General features: G+C 47.9%; 2 protein-coding genes across 2 annotated transcripts; one reads left to right on the forward strand and one right to left on the reverse strand.

The window, feature by feature from the left end:
• Positions 1 to 3,137: 3,137 nt before the first annotated feature.
• RBM8A (RNA binding motif protein 8A) lies at positions 3,138 to 11,871 on the forward strand. Its single transcript, XM_074981183.1, has 6 exons — positions 3,138 to 3,252; positions 3,763 to 3,822; positions 4,419 to 4,496; positions 5,561 to 5,697; positions 9,667 to 9,803; positions 10,873 to 11,871. Exons 1-6 carry the CDS (start codon positions 3,186 to 3,188, stop codon positions 10,916 to 10,918), a joined length of 525 nt encoding a protein of 174 aa, XP_074837284.1. The 5' UTR covers positions 3,138 to 3,185; the 3' UTR covers positions 10,919 to 11,871.
• Positions 11,872 to 13,255: 1,384 nt separating this feature from the next.
• Positions 13,256 to 16,119, reverse strand: LOC142003855 (gonadotropin-releasing hormone II receptor-like). Its single transcript, XM_074981182.1, has 3 exons — positions 15,528 to 16,119; positions 14,831 to 15,035; positions 13,256 to 13,749 (listed from the first exon to the last, which is right to left on the reverse strand). Exons 1-3 carry the CDS (start codon positions 16,089 to 16,091, stop codon positions 13,256 to 13,258), a joined length of 1,263 nt encoding a protein of 420 aa, XP_074837283.1. The 5' UTR covers positions 16,092 to 16,119.
• Between the last annotated feature and the right edge of the window lie 910 nt (positions 16,120 to 17,029).

Below are 17,029 nucleotides of genomic sequence, written 5' to 3' on the forward strand. Positions count from 1 at the left end.
TTCAGACTAGAGATGAGAAATGAAACAGGGTGGGCCAGTATGCAATAGAGGGTGAAGCTTGCATCACCTGTAAAGGGATGGTTTGAGTTTAGGGAAGGACAGGTGAGGTATGTGATTGCATGTCTGTTTGCTTGTTTACGTAGGATGAGTTGGGGTGAGGGTCATCATAGTTGTCTTCCCATCCACAGAACTGACTGCAATTAGCACTTACTTGTCACCTCAGACCAGGCAGCAAATGGCTGGGGAGAGACTGAACTTCATCAAAGCAAAAAACAGTCAAGTAGCACTTTAAAGACTAGCAAAATAGTTATTAGGTGAGCTTTCGTGGGACAGACCCACTTCTTCAGACCATAGCCAGACCAGAACAGACTCAATATTTAAGACACAGAGAACCAAAAACAGTAAGCAAGGAGGACAAATCAGAAAAAGATAATCAAGGTGAGCAAATCAGAGAGTGTAGGGGTGGGGGGAAGGTCAAGAATTAGATTGAGCCAATTATGCAGATGAGCCCCGATAGTGACTCAGAAAGTTCCCATCACGATTTAAACCATGTGTTAATGTGCCGAATTTGAATATAAAAGTCAGCTCGTCCACTTCTCTTTCCGAAACGGTGTGATAATTCCTCTTCAGTAACACACATACCTTTAACAGCAACAAAGGGTCCTGTGGCACCTTTATAGACTAACAGAAAAGTTTTGAGCATGAGCTTTAGTGAGCACAGACTCACTTCATCAGATGCTGGTCTTGGAAATATCTTCTCTGGAAATACCATCACTGGACCTAACCAGGTTACTCACAGAATCACGGGCACTTTCTCATGCTCCTCTACTAACATCATATATGCCATCATGTGCCAACAATGCCCAGATGCTTTGTATATTGGACAGACTTCTAACTCCCTTAGACAAAGGGTCAATGGGCACAAAACAGACATCAAAACGCTCCAGATCCACAAACCAGTTAGTCAATATTTTAATGGAATGGGGCATTCTGTCAATGACCTAAAGGTATGTGTGTTACTGAAGAGGAATTATCGCACCATTTTGGAAAGAAGTGGACGAGCTGACTTTTATATTCAAATTCGGTACATTAACACATGATTTAAATCATGATGGGCACTTTCTGAGTCACTATAGGGGCTCGTCTGCATACTTGGCTCAGTCTAATTCTTGACCTTCCCCCCCCCCCCCCCCCCCACCCCTCCACTCTCTGATTTGCTCACCTTGATTATCTTTTTCTGATTTGTCCTCCTTGCTTACTGTTTTTGGTTCTCTGTGTCTTAAATATTGAGTCGGTTCTGGTCTGGCTATGGTCTGAAGAAGTGGGGCTGTCCCATGAAAGCTCATCTAATAAACTATTTTGCTAGTCTTTAAAGTGCTACTTGACTGCTTTTTGTTTTGATAGTGTATAGACTAGCATGACTTACTCTCTGTTACTATTGAACTTCATCAGAGAGGGATCTTCCAAGGCAGAGGTTCTCAGAAAAGGGTATGTGGAGGTCTTGAATCTAAGGGATACATCAGCTCCTCTAGATTCCTCCTCCACTGCTATGTAAACCCCGTGTTCTAACTGTCCACTCCAATAGTCTGTGGAAGTGGGCCTTACCCACGAAAGCTCATTACTTAATACATGTGTTAGTCTTTAAGGTGCTACATGACTGTTTATTTGTGAAGCTGTGACTATTCCTCTAAATATCTGCTTAGTTTTACAACAAGCCACATAAAAATGCCTAGCAAAGCCTATACAAACTATAATTTCAGACAAGCCTTGCTTTTACTGCCCTAATGCTGTACACAATATAAGTACAATATTTATATTCCAACTGATTTATATGGGAAAGTCAGTGTTTTCAGTAATGTGTTATCACACACGTGTATTTTTATGTCTGATTTTTGTAAGCAAGTACTCAAGTGATGAAAAAGTTGGGGTTAAGCAAGGCAAATCAGACTTTTGAAAGGGGTATGGCATTGTTAAAAGGCTGAGTCTGTGGTCCAGGGAACACCTACATGTTACATTGTAGTAGTGTACTGGAGAAACTAGTATGGAGGTTGTCTTCATCTGTGGATTGAGGAGATATCTCTATCTGAGCCTCTACTTTAGGATGGCTGTCTTTTTTTTTTTTAAACTGTTGGGGGGGGAGGGGGACATGAATTTAGTGTTGGGTATCTGTCTTCTCTTCGGGGGATTTTATTGTCTGCTTTGTATTGGAGCTCTTTCTTAAAGCCCTGTCTCCTGGAGTCATGGCACCAGGAGAAAAGTTTGCACTTTCCTTTTAAGAACAAGCAACAACTTGCCCCACATTAAAATGTGGGTCATGAAGGCTGGGATGGAAGTTGTAGTGCACATGCTTATGGAAGAAGACTTGAGTACGTGACCCCTCAAGGCTCAAAAAGGCAAAGAGAAGGAATCTTCAAATTCAGATGAGCTGAGGGTGCTCAGTGTTAGCCAAAAGTATTATGCTGTTTTGTTTTGGGTTTTGTTTTTTTTTTTTTGGGGGGGGGGGGCGTGGTTCATAGGTGCTGTGAATGGAGGTGTGAGGGTGCTGCAACACCCCTGGCTTGAAGTAGGGGTGCCAGAATTTTTTTTTTTAATTTATGCAGGAACTGCAGCCCCAGTGTGGGAACCCCGGTCAGGTGGGGAATTCCCATGCCAAGTCCCGTGGAAATGTGGGATTTGTCATGGAAATTCAGGGCTGCCCTGCACCTTGCAGGACCTCTGGTGACCCTACCTGAGGGGGTTTCCATTATAGACAGGGTTTGCAATGTGGTTCAGGGCACTCAGCACCCTTGCTATAAAAAATATTCCAGGATCCTTGTAGGGGGTTGCTGGGATTTTTACATTTCAAAGAAGGGAGGACACAGCTTTAAACTGGGGGACGATCACAAAGACCAGCTGCACGCCACGAGGTAGGGGAGCATGTGCAGGAGGCGTCCCTCCTGCCCTTCTCAAGATGGCGCCGGGGGTATTGACCTTATCAGCAGGGCGGCCCCGCGGGGGATGAGGAAAGACACGTGACGCACAAAAAATGGTGGCCGGCCTGGGCCAACTCGCGTCCTTCCCAAGATGGCGGCTTCCTTCTAGTCACCTATTGCTGGAGAAGTGCTTCCGGCGCGTCTTTCCCGGCGTGCAGCGCGAGCGCGGCCCCGGCCCAGCTCTGGAGCGGTGGGCGGCAGCGCAGCGGCAAGATGGCGGACGTGCTGGATCTTCACGAGGCGGGCGGCGAGGACTTCGCCATGGACGAGGATGGGGACGGTAAGGAGGGGGCGCCTGGCCGGGCGGGGCCGGTCCTGTCCTCCCGGGTCGGGGGGGTGGGGCTGGAGTCAGAATTGCTGCCCCCACCGTTATAGCCCCCCGGTTCAACGTGGTTATGGCCCCGCCCCCTCCGTACCCGTCCTGCCCGGTTCTGAGCCCGGAGTCCGGCCCCTCCAACGACAGGCCCTGGTCCCGCCTCCCCCGCATCCCGTCCCACTGATTCCGACCGTCCCTGGGCCTGTCTCGTCAGGTTCTGGTCTGAGTTCTGAGTCCTTTCGCCACCACGGACAGGTTCTGACTCCAGCACCTCCCCGTGCCCATCACATCACATTCTGGCCACTGACTTCCTCCCTGCCTTGGAGTGGTTCTAAACGCTGCACGTCTAAGCCTACCCTGGTATTGATCTAGTAACTCTGTCCTCCTTCCCGCCCCTCACAACCTTCTGTCCCCATAGGAAGTGCACTTCAGACCTCCTTAGGGTTGAAATTAACCTGTTGAACTTCTCTGCAGAAAGTATCCACAAACTGAAGGAGAAAGCAAAGAAGCGGAAAGGCCGAGGATTTGGTTCAGGTGAAGGTTTTGTCTTGAATGCTCGAGTTACTGTGCGTGTCAATCACAAGGTGTCTCCTGTGCCATGTAGCCAACTGGAGTGGACGGGCCACTTACTGGAGTCATCTGCCAGGTTTTAATTGGGGACTGCCCAATGCGTGAGTTCTAGAATGGGAATTAGGACTTCTGCATTCCACCTGGGACTGTCACTGGCTCATTCTGTCCTTTGGCAAGTTGCTTTACTGCCCTTTGCCTCAATTTCCCCAATCTGTAAAATAGACCCTTTCCAACTTACATATTGGGGTGACACGACTTGACCAAGGTCACCAAGAATCTGATTCTGTTTTAAATACTGGACCTGTGCAGTTTGACAGTGGGTTTTGGGGTTTTTTTGTGCTTTAAAGATTAATGCAAAGAGGTGTGTGTATGCCTCAGTGTTTAGAACAGCTTGAATAAATGTTCACATTTATTTAGACTGTAAACTCTTAAGGGCAGGGGATTGTCTGTGGTTGTGTGTACAGTGGTTTGCACAGTGTGGCTCCATTCTTGGCTGGTCCCTAAGCACCAGTCATCTAAAAAGATTTTTGTCTCTCCCCACCATCCCATTGTATGTCCAGAGGAAGGCTCAAGGGCCAGAGTACGTGAGGACTATGACAGTGTGGAACAAGATGGGGATGAGCCTGGGCCTCAGAGATGTGAGTACCTGCTAGAGATAACAAGTTTGCTTTAAGGTGTGGTCACCCAGCCTTGGCTGTGTGAGGTGCTCACACAGGACTCATGTTGCTTTAAAGACTGAGAGAAATCAATTTTATTAGGGGAGACAGTGAGGTATAGTGGATGGACCACTGGCTGGAACTCAGGAGACCGAGGTTCTATTTCCCAGTTCTGCCAATGGCCTGCAAGATGGCCTTGGGCAAGTCCCTTCAACTCTTTGCATTTGATTTTCTCATCTGTAAACGTTTTTTGAGATTGCTGAAAAGCAACACACGTGAGCTAATAGGGATTATCATTATAATGAAGTGTACATTGTTCACAGATTATCTGCATTTTATAGATAAACAAAGCGGCTATCTCCAGGGCTGTCAAAATGATATTTTACTAAGGCTAGATTCACTCCTGCATGTATTCTGCACCCAGTTTCACTTAGTCCCCTGCTGACATTGGGTTCCAAGTACAGATGTTAAAGAGCGAATAAACTGGTGACTGGGTAATCACCAAAATTTCTGTCGGTCGCTCAGTTAACACCCCCTCCCCCCCACACCTTGCTGCTCTGCATTTGAAAGGCTGAGCCGGCACATAGGCTGGCTCAGCTTCTATCCCTGCCATGGGGATTGGACTCTATCCCTCCCTTGCCTGCCTCTCTGCATTTAAAGTACGTGTGCTGGTGGGGACAGAAGCTGAGCCAGCCTGCATGCTGCCTCAGCCTTTTAAATGCAGAGCAGCAGCCAGGTAAACTGCCTGATCCTGGTGCAAGCAGGGATAGAGGTTGAGCCACCCACTCCCTATTTACGTGTGGCGGGAGGGGCCTGCAAGTAACCACTAGACGCTTATCAGTCAGTTGTATAACTGGATACTTTATTATATCCCTAGTTCTAAATTTAACAGTGGGTCTGGTTGAGGTGTTCGGACAGTCCCTTTGCATCCTGCCTGTGTAGATGTGGGCATTATGTGTGCACAGTGGGGCTTGCTACCGAGCCATTGAGTGCACCCTGTGTTCTATGTAACGTGTGTTGCTTTTCCTTGCCTGCCCTCCCTACAGCGGTGGAGGGTTGGATTCTCTTTGTCACTGGAGTTCACGAGGAGGCCACTGAAGAAGATATACATGACAAGTTTGCAGAGTATGGCGAGATAAAGAACATCCATTTGAATCTAGACAGACGAACGGGCTACCTGAAGGTAGGATGGGTTAGATGGTCTAGTGGTTGGGGAATTCTCCTCTGGTTCAGTGCTTTGCTCTGCCACAGAGTTTGTGTGTAGCCTTGAGTAGGTCACTTAGGCCCAGGTCCAAAAAGGTATTTAGGTTCCTAACTCCCATTGGTTTCAATAGGAGCGAGACATCTGAATACTATTGACTATGTGGGTTTTAGTGTGTTTGTGCTTCATGTGCCTAATTGGGATAATAGCACTGCCCGGTCTCAGTGGGGTGGGGAAAGGGGGTTGTGAGGGTAGATACAGGTTGCATGGTGCTCAGATAGTGTAGGTAACGGAGGGGGGGCCAGATAAGATATGAAGTCATGCAAATGAAATTCCTCCCTCCCACATGCAGTTGGGAGAGGAAGAAAACTGAGAACTGGACTGCGAGCCAAGGGCTCTGGGCTTCAGTTGTCAGCTTTCCAGGTGGAGGGTGTGTGGGTGGGGGGATGTATAGTATAATGTAGTGGTTAAAGCAGAAGACGATTGGCAGATGGGATTCTTCAGTCCAGCTTGAACACTGAATTTCTTTCTGACCTGGGATAGGTCACTTCAGCTGTCTGGGCCACTGTCTCTAAGTTGGGGAGTATACCACCAAGTCCCATTTGCTTAGTCTTAACTAGTGTGCTTTGAGCTCTCCAGGGAGGCCATCTAGAAGGGGAAGGAGGCATATCAGTGTAATAGTAATCAAAGCCTCCTCCTTTACTGCATCCCTTTCTGGTTAAAACTAACAGTTCAAAGTGTGAGTTTCGGAGTAGTGCGTGCGTGTTTTTAACTAAATCTCTCTTTAATATTCCTGTGTTGGGAAGAACACCGCAGCAGTCCAACACTCTGGCATTTAATTTCAAAAAGGGGAATTATACAAAAATGAGGAGGTTAGTTAAACAGAAATTAAAAGGTAGAGTAACTAAAGTAAAATCCCTGCAGGCTGCATGGAAACTTTTCAAGGACGCCATATTAGAGGCCCAACTTAAATGTATACCCCAAATTAAAAACCACAGTAAGAGACCTAGAAAAGAGCCACCGTGGCTTAACAACCATGTAAAAGAGGCAGTGAGAGATTAAAAAGTCATCCTTTAAAAAGTGGAAGTCAAATCCTAGGGAGGAAAACAGAAAGGAACATAAACACTGCCAAATTAAGTGTCAAAATGTAATAAGAAAAGTCAAAAAAGATTTTGAGGAACAGTTAGCGATAAATTCAAAAAACAATAGTAAAATGTTTTTAAGTACATTAGAATCAGGAAGCCCGCTAAAAAAGCAGTGGGGCCCCTGAACGATAGAGATATAAAAGGAGTAATCAAGAAAGATAATGCCATTGCAAAGAAACTAAATGATTTCTTTGCTTCCGTCTTCACGGCTGAGGATATTACAGAGGTTCCCAAATCTGAGCCATGCTTTGTAGGTGACAGATCTGAGGAACTGTCACAGATTGAAGTGTCAGTAGAAGAGGTTTTGGAACTAATTGATAAGATAAACAGTAACAAGTCTCCAGGACCAGATGGCATTCACCCAAGGGTGCTGAAAGAACTCAAATGTGAAATTGCAGAGCTATTAATGGTGGTTTGTAACCTATCCTTTAAATCAGCTTCGGTACCCAATGACTGGAAGACAGCTCATATAACGCCAATATTTAAAAAGGGGTCTAGAGGAGACCCTGGCAATTACAGACCGGTAAGTCTAACGTCAGTACCGGGCAAATTAGTAGAAACAATAGTACAGAATAAAATTGTCAGACACGTAGAAGAACATGATTTGTTGGGCAAAAGTCAGCATGGTTTCTGTAGAGGGAAGTCGTGTCTTACTAATCTATTAGAGTTCTTTGAAGGGGTTAACAAACATGCAGACAGGGGGGATCCAGTGGACATAATATACTTAGATTTCCAGAAAGCCTTTGACAAGGTCCCTCACCAAAGGCTCTTATGTAAATTTGGTGGTCATGGGGTAGGAGGAAAGATCATTTCATGGGTTGGAAGCTGGTTAAAAGATAGGAAACAAAGGGCTGGAATTAAATGGTAAATTTTCACAATGGAGTGGGGTAACTAGTGGTGTTCCCCAAGGGTCAGTCCTGGGACCAATCCTGTTCAACTTGTTCATCAATGATCTAGAGAAAGGGGTAAGCAGTGAGGTGGCAAAGTTTGCAGATGATAGCAAGCTGTTCAGGATAGTCAAAACCAAAGTAGATTGTGAAGAACTTCAAAAAGATCTCAGCAAACTGAGTGATTGGGCAGGAAAGTGGCCAATGAAATTTAATGTGGGTAAGTGTAAGGCAATGCACATTGGGGAAAAATAACCCCAATTATACATACAATGTGTTGGGGGCAAATTTAGATACAACAGATCAGGAAAGGGATCTTGGAATTATAGTGGATAGTTCTCTGAAAACATCCACGCAGTGTGCAGCGGCAGTCAGTAAAGCAAATACGATGTTAGGAATAATTAAAAAAGGGATAGAAAATAAGACGAAGAATAGCTTACTTCCCCTGTATAAAACTATGGTACGCCCACATCTTGAGTACTGCGTGCAGATGTGGTCTTCTCACCTCAAAAAAGATATACTGGCATTAGAAAAAGTTCAGGAAAGGGCACCTAAAATGATTAAGGGTTTGGAAAGGGTCCCATATGAGGAGAGGCTAGAGAGACTGGGACTTTTCAGTTTAGAAAAGAGGAGATTGAGGGGCGATATGATAGAGGTATATAAGATCATGAATGGTGTGGAGAAAGTGAATATTGAAAAATTATTTACTTGTTCCCATAATATAACAACTAGAGGACACCAAATGAAATTAATGGGTAGTAGGTTCAAAACTAATAAAAGAAAATTTTTCTTCACACAGCGCACAGTCAACCTGTGGAACTCCTTGCCAGAGGAGGCTGTGAAGGCCAGGACTCTAACAGAGTTTAAAAAAGAGCTTGATAAATTTTTGGAGGTTAGGTCCATAAATGGCTATTAGCCAAGGGTAAAGTATGGTGCCCCTAGCTTTTAGTCAAAGGCTGGAGACAGATGGCAGGAGACAAATCGCTTGATCATTGTCTTCGGTTCACCTCCTCTGGGGCGTCTGGCACTGGCCACTGTCGGCAGACAGGATACTGGGCCGGATGGACCTTTGGTCTGACCCAGCATGTTCGTTCTTATGTTCCCACTCTATTTCCTTCACTTCTTGCCAAGTCGGTACTACTTCTGCCATTGCTGACAGCCCCATGATATGTTTTTCTCAGCTGTGAATTTGATAAGGATCTACATAAAGTGTCTTTTCTCTGTCATTACTGAATCATTTATGAAGATATTGAACAGAACCAGACCTAGAAATGGTCCCTGTGTGACATGACACAATATGTCCTTTCAGCTTGACTGTGACCTACTAATAACTGCTCTTTGGAAATGTTTGTCAAACCTGTTACATGCCCATCTCACACATGTTCCATCTAGGTTGTATTTCCCTGGTCTGTTTATGAGAAGGTCATAAGAGACAGTTTCATAAGTCAAGATATATCACCTCTTCCACTTCCCTCCGAATCCACCCATCCATAAGGATTGTTGCTCTTTCAAAGAAAGTTATTAAGTTACTTTGACACAGTTTGTTCTTGAGAAATCCATGTGGGGTCTTACTTATTATTTTTAGGTGTTTGTAAATAGATTGCTTGATTATTTTCTCCCTTGTCTTTCTGCGAACTGAAGTTAAGCTGACTGGTCTGTGATTCTCCAGGTTGTCCTTAGTCCCTTTTTTGTAGATGACCACTATATTTGCCCTCTTTGAATCCGCTAGTCTTCCCTGAGTTTTCAAAAGTAATTGCTAATGACTCAGATATCTCCCTGGTGGACCAAAATGTACTGGATGCTCTTGATCTGTTTCTGTCAGTTGCTGTAAGGGCTGGCCAAGCCTCTTTGAGTATTTGCTGCTCCCCCCCCAGCATTGGCCCCTTTGTGCCTGAGTCTTGCCTCCTTGCGTCCCACAGGGATACACTCTTGTAGAATATGAAACGTACAAAGAAGCCCAGGCGGCGATGGAGGGTCTTAATGGACAGGACCTGATGGGGCAGCCGATCAGCGTGGACTGGTGCTTTGTCAGGGGGCCTCCGAAAGGAAAGAGAAGGTAAGATGCTGCTGAAAGTCGAGGGCTGCATCCCAGCTGATGTGGCTCAGTCCTTAGCTTGGCAGTCTCAGCAGAGATGCTGAGGATTGAGTGAGTCAAGGCAATTGAGCTATCTTCACACACCCTCACAAAGAGAGTCCCTCCAGCACAGAGAGGGGAATCTATTACCCTGACTTTCTAGTGCTGGCGGAACATGTTGGATTGAGAGGTCTGAAGTCACGGAGTAGCTGACAGGATTTCGTGTTAGACCAACTGGAAATTCTTTACCACGGAGCCATTCTCTCCCTTTCTCTTACTTGGAGCTGCTGTGGGGAACTCAAGTTCCTGTGTTCATTACCTGTGCATGCTCCAGGGGCTTTCACCTTTGCCTCTGTGCTTTTCATCCAGGGACATGGGAACTCAGTTTTGAAATTCCTGGCAACTCATTTTCCTAGAGGAAAATGGTCTTTGTCCTACAGGCAAAGGAAGTACCTGAAGCAGGGAAGAAAGAAATGTCACAGTCGGTGATTCCAGCTTTGAGGATTAGCTCTCTGGGAAACACCCTGTCATAAAATGATACTTTCGAGCTCTTCCGTGTTTTAGGGTCTTGACATTTCTGATAAGAGGTGACACTGACAGCCCGACCATTTGAAATTTCAAGAGCAGGAATGTTAACCTTGGGCTGAATTTCCAGTGGACCAGTCTGGAATTCTGTTGGGTTGTGTTCTTCAGTTTTTCAGTGATCTGAGCAACAGGTTGGTAGTTGAGATTTTACTAGTCTGCACCTAGCCATTGAAATGCGTTAATCTGGGCTAGTCATTAAGGGCTCTGTGACTCTATTTCTGCAAAACGGGGCCCCAACTTACCTATCTTTAGTGAAGCACACTGATATCTTGGCATGAGCTGTAAGGGAATATTTTGCTGTTGCTCTGCATTATTAAATACCTGCCTGTTTCCACTCCAAAGCTGATTGCATTTCATGGACAAAGAACATGGTCTTTTTGCATAGAGGTAGTTGAGTGCTTTCAGATCTTCGGCGATGTCAGCTCAGGCTAGCATATGTATAACTCTGTCCCTGTCTGTCTTCCAGGGGAGGGCGTAGACGCAGCAGGAGTCCGGATAGGAGACGACGTTGATATCACATTTCTCCATTTCCTTTTGGAAGTTCCTAAATGTAAATTCTCTCTGTACAGCTCTGAAACCAGGAAGTCTCTCATGAGCTGGCTGTGCAGACACCTGGGCCAATCTTTCTAGGTTTTTAATTGTGCTGCATTTGATCCTGTGAGATTTGGGGATATTTTTTGACCATTCTCGATTTCTGTTTGAGACTCCTGATCTCCTTTTGACCCCAGGCACCTCAAGTGCGAGAACTCATCCACGTGTATTTTGAATGGTCTTGGCATGAGTGGTGCTGTAAGAGGATCTCATTGTGAAGGAGAAATGTTACCCATAAATACTGAATAAAAGTCTGCTTTTTATTTCTATTTTAAAAGCCCTCTACAGTTGACATGTGTCAGTGAGGGAGACATACTCCCATGGAAGAGACATCAGATGCCTGGGTTTCATTCTCAAGCAGACCTTAGTCTCTTTCCAGCCTGTGGGTAGACCATAAGGTTTTAGATTTTAACCGATAAACGCCCCCAGTGCTATTAAAACTGGTGTTTATCTGTCAAGCACTCAAAATGGTTTTCATTGTTGTCTGTACTCCTTGCCCAGCGCAGTTTGTGCAAGTGAGGTCTCTGCTACCTGGCTTGTATCTAACGGCTTGTTTACACAGAGCTGTAACATGGACTTGCAGGGATGTGTGACTTCCTAGGTGTGCTAACCTGTTAGGGTCAGTTTCACTGGTGTGCACTGAAGGTTTCCCTGGTGTTCTATAATGGTGTGCTCTTTGAAACCTTTGTGTATCTATGAAGAGAGAGCATTGAAAAACATATGGAGAACTCAAAAATTGCTAAAAATAACCCCCAAAAAATGAAATTAAGGAATTTCTATCTAAGGTCCTTACATGGCTTCTACCACTGTTGTATTTAGCTGGGTTCCCTTTAATTTTTTCCCTCCGTTGTCAGAATAAATTTTATTGTGTGCACCCAGGTATGTGCTCATTGGTTCTCTGCTGATTATCTGGGTGGCACCTGACAAGGGTGGCCACCTAAGTGTTCAGCTTACAGGGAACACTGGTATTTGGTATATTTCTTTTCACAAGCCTCCTGGGAGGTAGGCTCAGCTATTATTGCTCATGTACAGAAGGACCAGGTAAGTAGATTCAAACCCAGGTGTCCTGGATCTTAAGCTTGTGCCTTAACCACTAGGCTGTCTTGCCCTTTAGTTGCTATGTTGCACTGCCTGGGGTAAACCACTTATTTTCTACTACCACAGCCCATCTGTTTCCAACTGTATTAGACATAAAGGTGGGAAAAGACCACGGCTGCACTGCCAGGGTAAGATGCATGCTACAGCTTGCACAAGTCACCTGACTCATGCTTGCTGGTCTTGGGCTGCAGGGCTATGAAACAGCAGTGTAGACATACTGCCAGTGACAGAAATGGGTTTAGAACCCAGGAGTCCTGTCATCCTGCTCTGAGCACTCAATCACACTGACTGACAGGAGTTACTGGGCGGGCAGAACCCAAATCAGGATCTGGGTATTTCTGATGGGGGATGGGCGGTGTTCCACATTCTGAGACCAAGTGGTGTATTTGCAGGGGTGAGGGGTGGATCATGGAAATGCAAACTTGGAAGTTCCACCTCCCCTTGAGAACTGGAGCCCAAGGTGCATGTTTGAATGGGGAGGTGGATGTAGAAAATAAAAATCCCTTGTACCCATCTTCAGTACATCTCAAAGCACTTTCCAAAGGCGGTCAAAATCCCACCCCATTTCACAGGTGGAGAAACTGAGGCACAGAGAGGGCAAAGTGACTTGCTCAAGGACCCCAGTAACTTAGCTGGGAATAGACCCTGGCTCTCCTGAGTCAAGCCTGTTTCCACTGGGCCACACTGTTACTTTTTGCAGTGACTTTTCCAAGCAGCTTCGGAGCATGGTAGCCCATTGTCTGCATGCACCTTCACTCTTCCCAGCTGGGCAGTGGGCAGCCTGAAGCAGCTCTGTGGCACGAGGGACTGATGGTCACAAAGGAAAAGGACCAAGGAGAGGTCACCGGCAATGTTCCTGCTAATATTTTTCATTTGTGTATATAACAAATTTTGTGCTCTGAGGTATGTGTGGATGTGTACCACCCATAGAAACACAGGCTGCTGGCTGTGGAAACTCTGCTAATCAGCTGGGCGGCACCTGAATCTCTCCTGAGTGGCAGCCCAAGTGCTCAGCTTACAGGGAGCACTGATCACTGACTGAAAAAATAATCTGGATTTATTGGTGGGTGCTTGAGTAAAGGAACAACTGCCCAGTATCCCCCACTGGGCTGTTCCCTTCCCTGGGAAGCAGGAGCAAATGCAGGCCAGGCTAAGCTCCCTTATATAAAGCTCTCCACTGTCTTCCTCCTGCACAGCTCACACCTCCCAGCAGGCAGCCCTGTGTTAGCCGTCACCTCCAATTCATACTTGGCTGAGCCGCCTTCATCTTCCCCAGCTCTCCTTATGGGCACGGCTGTGGTGGAGGCCCAGAAGGAGCCATTCAGTGTGGAGGCTGCGTCCTGCTCCTTCCTGTGTTGGGTGCATCGGCAGACATGCCGGATCTCCCTGCGGAAGTGCATGGTGAAGAGGCCATAGATGAGGGGGTCCAGGCAGGCATTGAAGAGACCAAAGAGGAAGAGGATGTGGCTGAGGGATGGAGACACCTTCCGGCTCAGCATCTCTGGGGAGAACCAGTACCAGAGGCCCAGGAGGTAGTAGGGTGTCCAGCACAGGACAAAGGTCAGCACAATGACAATGGACATCTTCAGGGTGCGCATCCTGGCCCGCGGGATGTTGTTGTAGGAGCGGCGGAGGTGGACCTCCTTGGAGGAGACTGCAGAGTGGGAGGGGAGGTGGGGACAGAGAAAGAGAATAATGAGCATGGACGAGAACGAGGGGAGAAAGGGAAAGTCTGCAGGGTGGAGAAGAGTGCATGTAAGAGAATGTGGAAAGGGAGAGCAGGAGGATGAGCTTTAGAAAGAAGCAATGAGCAGAGGGCGGAGGGTCATGTTCCCTGTAAGCTGAGCACTTGGGCAGCTTCCTGGGCAAGATTCAACTGCAGCCCAACCTGTGTTTCTGTAGGTGGTGTGCATCTGCACAAGCCTTGGTGTGCATAACAAATTTTTTTCTGCACATGGATGGAAAAAACTAGAGGGAATCCTGGTGGAGGGGGATTAAAATGAGAAGAAAGAATGTGAAAGACAGAGGGGAAAAGGGTGAGGGTCCCTACGTCCCCTGCCCCAAGCCAGTGTGAGAGCGGAGAGGTGCAAGCTGCCACAGCCCCCTAGAGAGGGAGAAATGAGCAGGGTGGATAGTTGCTGCTGGCTGCCTGGGTTAATGGGCCACAGCAGCAGGCAGTGCCTCATGGGGAGGCCTGGCGTTCTGCACGTGGTACCAAGTCATGGCCTGCCACAGCCAGTGTGCCCGGGGGGATGGGGACATGAAGGGAATGGGTCTCTGCAGCTAAGTGCTGCGGGTTTGCACTTGGAAAGAGGCAGAGGGTGAGGATGGATGAAAATATACCAGGAATGGATGGGGAGGCAGAGCTACAAAGTGCAAGAGGAGAGATGGAGTGGGAGAAAGGGAGAGAAAGTGACAAAGAGAAAAGAGACCAAGGAAAGAGGGGGTGAGAAATGACAGAGCAGTGGGGAAAGAGGCTGCTGGTCCAGGGGAAGAAAGGAAGAGCCACTGAGGAGACAGAAAAAGAAAGGTAGAGAGGAAGGAGAAAAAGAGGTACAAAGACGGGGGGTGCGGCAGAGGAGAGACAAACGGGGACATGCCCACATGCATCTGTTCACACACGGTCTTGTGTCCCTCAGATGCAGACCTGCTGCAGTGCTGGGGGTGGGTGTGTGATATGCGTGCTGGGAACCCACAGCCAGGGCTGGGGGAGGCGAGAGGCAGGCCAGGCTCACCGCAAGCTCTCTTCATTTTGCCCGAGATCTCGATGAGGATGCGGGAGTAGCACAGCACCATGATGAACAGCGGCAGCAGGAAGAGGCAGGAGAAGGTGAACATGTTGTAGAGAGTCTCCTGCCAGTGGGCTTGGAAACTGCCCACCGTGGCACACTGGATGAAGTAGCTGGGCTGGGAGCGGCTCACTGTGTGGAAGACAAACATCTGGAAGAGACCAGCCCCCACACCCCAAAGAAACAGTTAGATCTTAGTGCCCTCACCGCAGCGACATACTGACCTCTGCTCTGACTATCCAGCCTCGTGCTCCTGCTTGTTACACCAATACTCCCACATCCCTGCCTCTGAATCAGGTCACTGGCCCATTTATCTATGCCATCTCTGGTCCTCTGGTTAGCTCATCCTCTGCCCTCCCAGATCTATTGCCTGTGTCCTAGCTGTACATCCTCAAACCATTGGCCTGTCTCCTCTTGTATCCCTAGAGCTGGTCCATTTTGTGTGGTAACCCTGTATCCTGCCCATATGACATCAGGTCATTGGCCTCTCCAGTCAATGTCCCCCACACCATAGAGACCTGTTCTGCCTAGAGCAGACACTGGCAGTACCAGACACAACAAAAGGAGGCTGCGCCATCTGGTGCCTGCCCTGGAGTCCATTCCAAAGTCATTCCCTACCTGCACCATTGCCATGGCAACCTACCTGAGGTAATGCCAGTAGCATGCTCAGGGCCCAGGCCACACACAGCATCGCCTTGTTCTTCTTCTTGGCATCCCCCACGCTCAGTGGGTGCAAGATGGCTGCCTGGCGGTCCAGGCTGATCACCACGGTGATGAAGGCTGAGGCGTACATGGCCACCAGCTTAAGGAACATAAGGACCCGGCAGGCCAGGTCCCCTGCATACCACTGCACTGTGATATTCCAGGCAGCGTCCAAGGGCATCACCACAAAAGTCACCAGCAGGTCAGCTGCAGCTAGGTTGACAATGAGGATACGGACATGTGGCCTCTTGCGGTACTTCTGGGTGACAGTCCACAGCATGGCGATGTTAAAGCAGGCTGAGGAGAGGAAGAGAACGAAAGTGATGGCCACCCGGACCTTGGCAGCAGTGGAGAACGTGGGCAGCAGGAAAACCTCCTCTCCAGGCAAGCTGGCATTGGCTCCACCCTGAGATGAGACCTCTGCCTCCTCCCAGGTCTGGTTGCCCACAGTGGTTGAGCCCCACACGAGCAACTCACTGACCTTCCTGCAGAAAGTGGCATTCATATCGGAGGCTTGGGTTTTCCCACCTGGAATCTGCACAGCAGCCTTACGGAGATTTGAGGGGCTAGGATCCAGGGTGCCGAATCCAGCTCGTCCCTGGGAAGCCAAGTTCCTCCTAGACCATAGCTGGGCTCAGAGACCCCGAGCATGTTTTGATACTGGGATGGGAGACTCCCCTTCGCTTCTGCTCTGGATTTAACGAGAAACACCTTCTGACTTGGAGAACTTTTCTTCTTTATTTCATGGGAGTGGCTGCCAACTCCTCCGTGGCTTGTGCTGCTGAGACTCGGTAGGGACGCTTCTCTGGTGACAGATATCCCACGGAGGGAGGAAGAGTTGGGATCGACTCTCACTTCTAAATCTCTGCCTGGAGGGGTTGACAGGAAACGTGGCTTCCCCCTGCCTTCTCAGTGCTTCCCTTCACTCCAGTTGTGTTCCAGATTCACAGGAGTGAATAGGCACCCCCGAGTCTCTGATGAGCTGATCAGGGCTGGTTCTGACGAGGCAAGGGTTTAGGCTGCATCTCACTGGTTGGATCAGCTTGGAAGGCATTTCCCCCCCAGCTAGGGATATTTTTTCCTGTAGTTGAATTTAGTTCTTTGGGGCAGTTAGTTGCTGGGACAAGTGCAAGTTTAATATGGTGCCTCCAGGCTCTTCTGGGCCGTGGATCCAAATGCAGCCCCTCCCAAGGTGCTCTCCCTTAGGGGTGCAAACTTCCCCTTCTCCCCAGCTGTTCGATTTCCCCAGGGGCTTTTCATGTGCTGACAGCCAGCTGCAGTCAGGGACACTGCCACTCTTACATAGTATCTGTGTCCCCTCAGGTGGATGCACAGGGGTGAATTCCAGCCCACCTGGTGCTATGCAAAGCAATGTGTAGACACAGCTCTGTGGGGCCAGTGTGCATTACATGGTGTGCCTCAGTCTCTTGCTCCCATCCCTGG

The sequence above is a fragment of the Carettochelys insculpta genome, chromosome 30 (assembly GCF_033958435.1).
Source record: "Carettochelys insculpta isolate YL-2023 chromosome 30, ASM3395843v1, whole genome shotgun sequence".
In the NCBI taxonomy this organism is placed as follows: Eukaryota; Metazoa; Chordata; order Testudines; family Carettochelyidae; genus Carettochelys; species Carettochelys insculpta.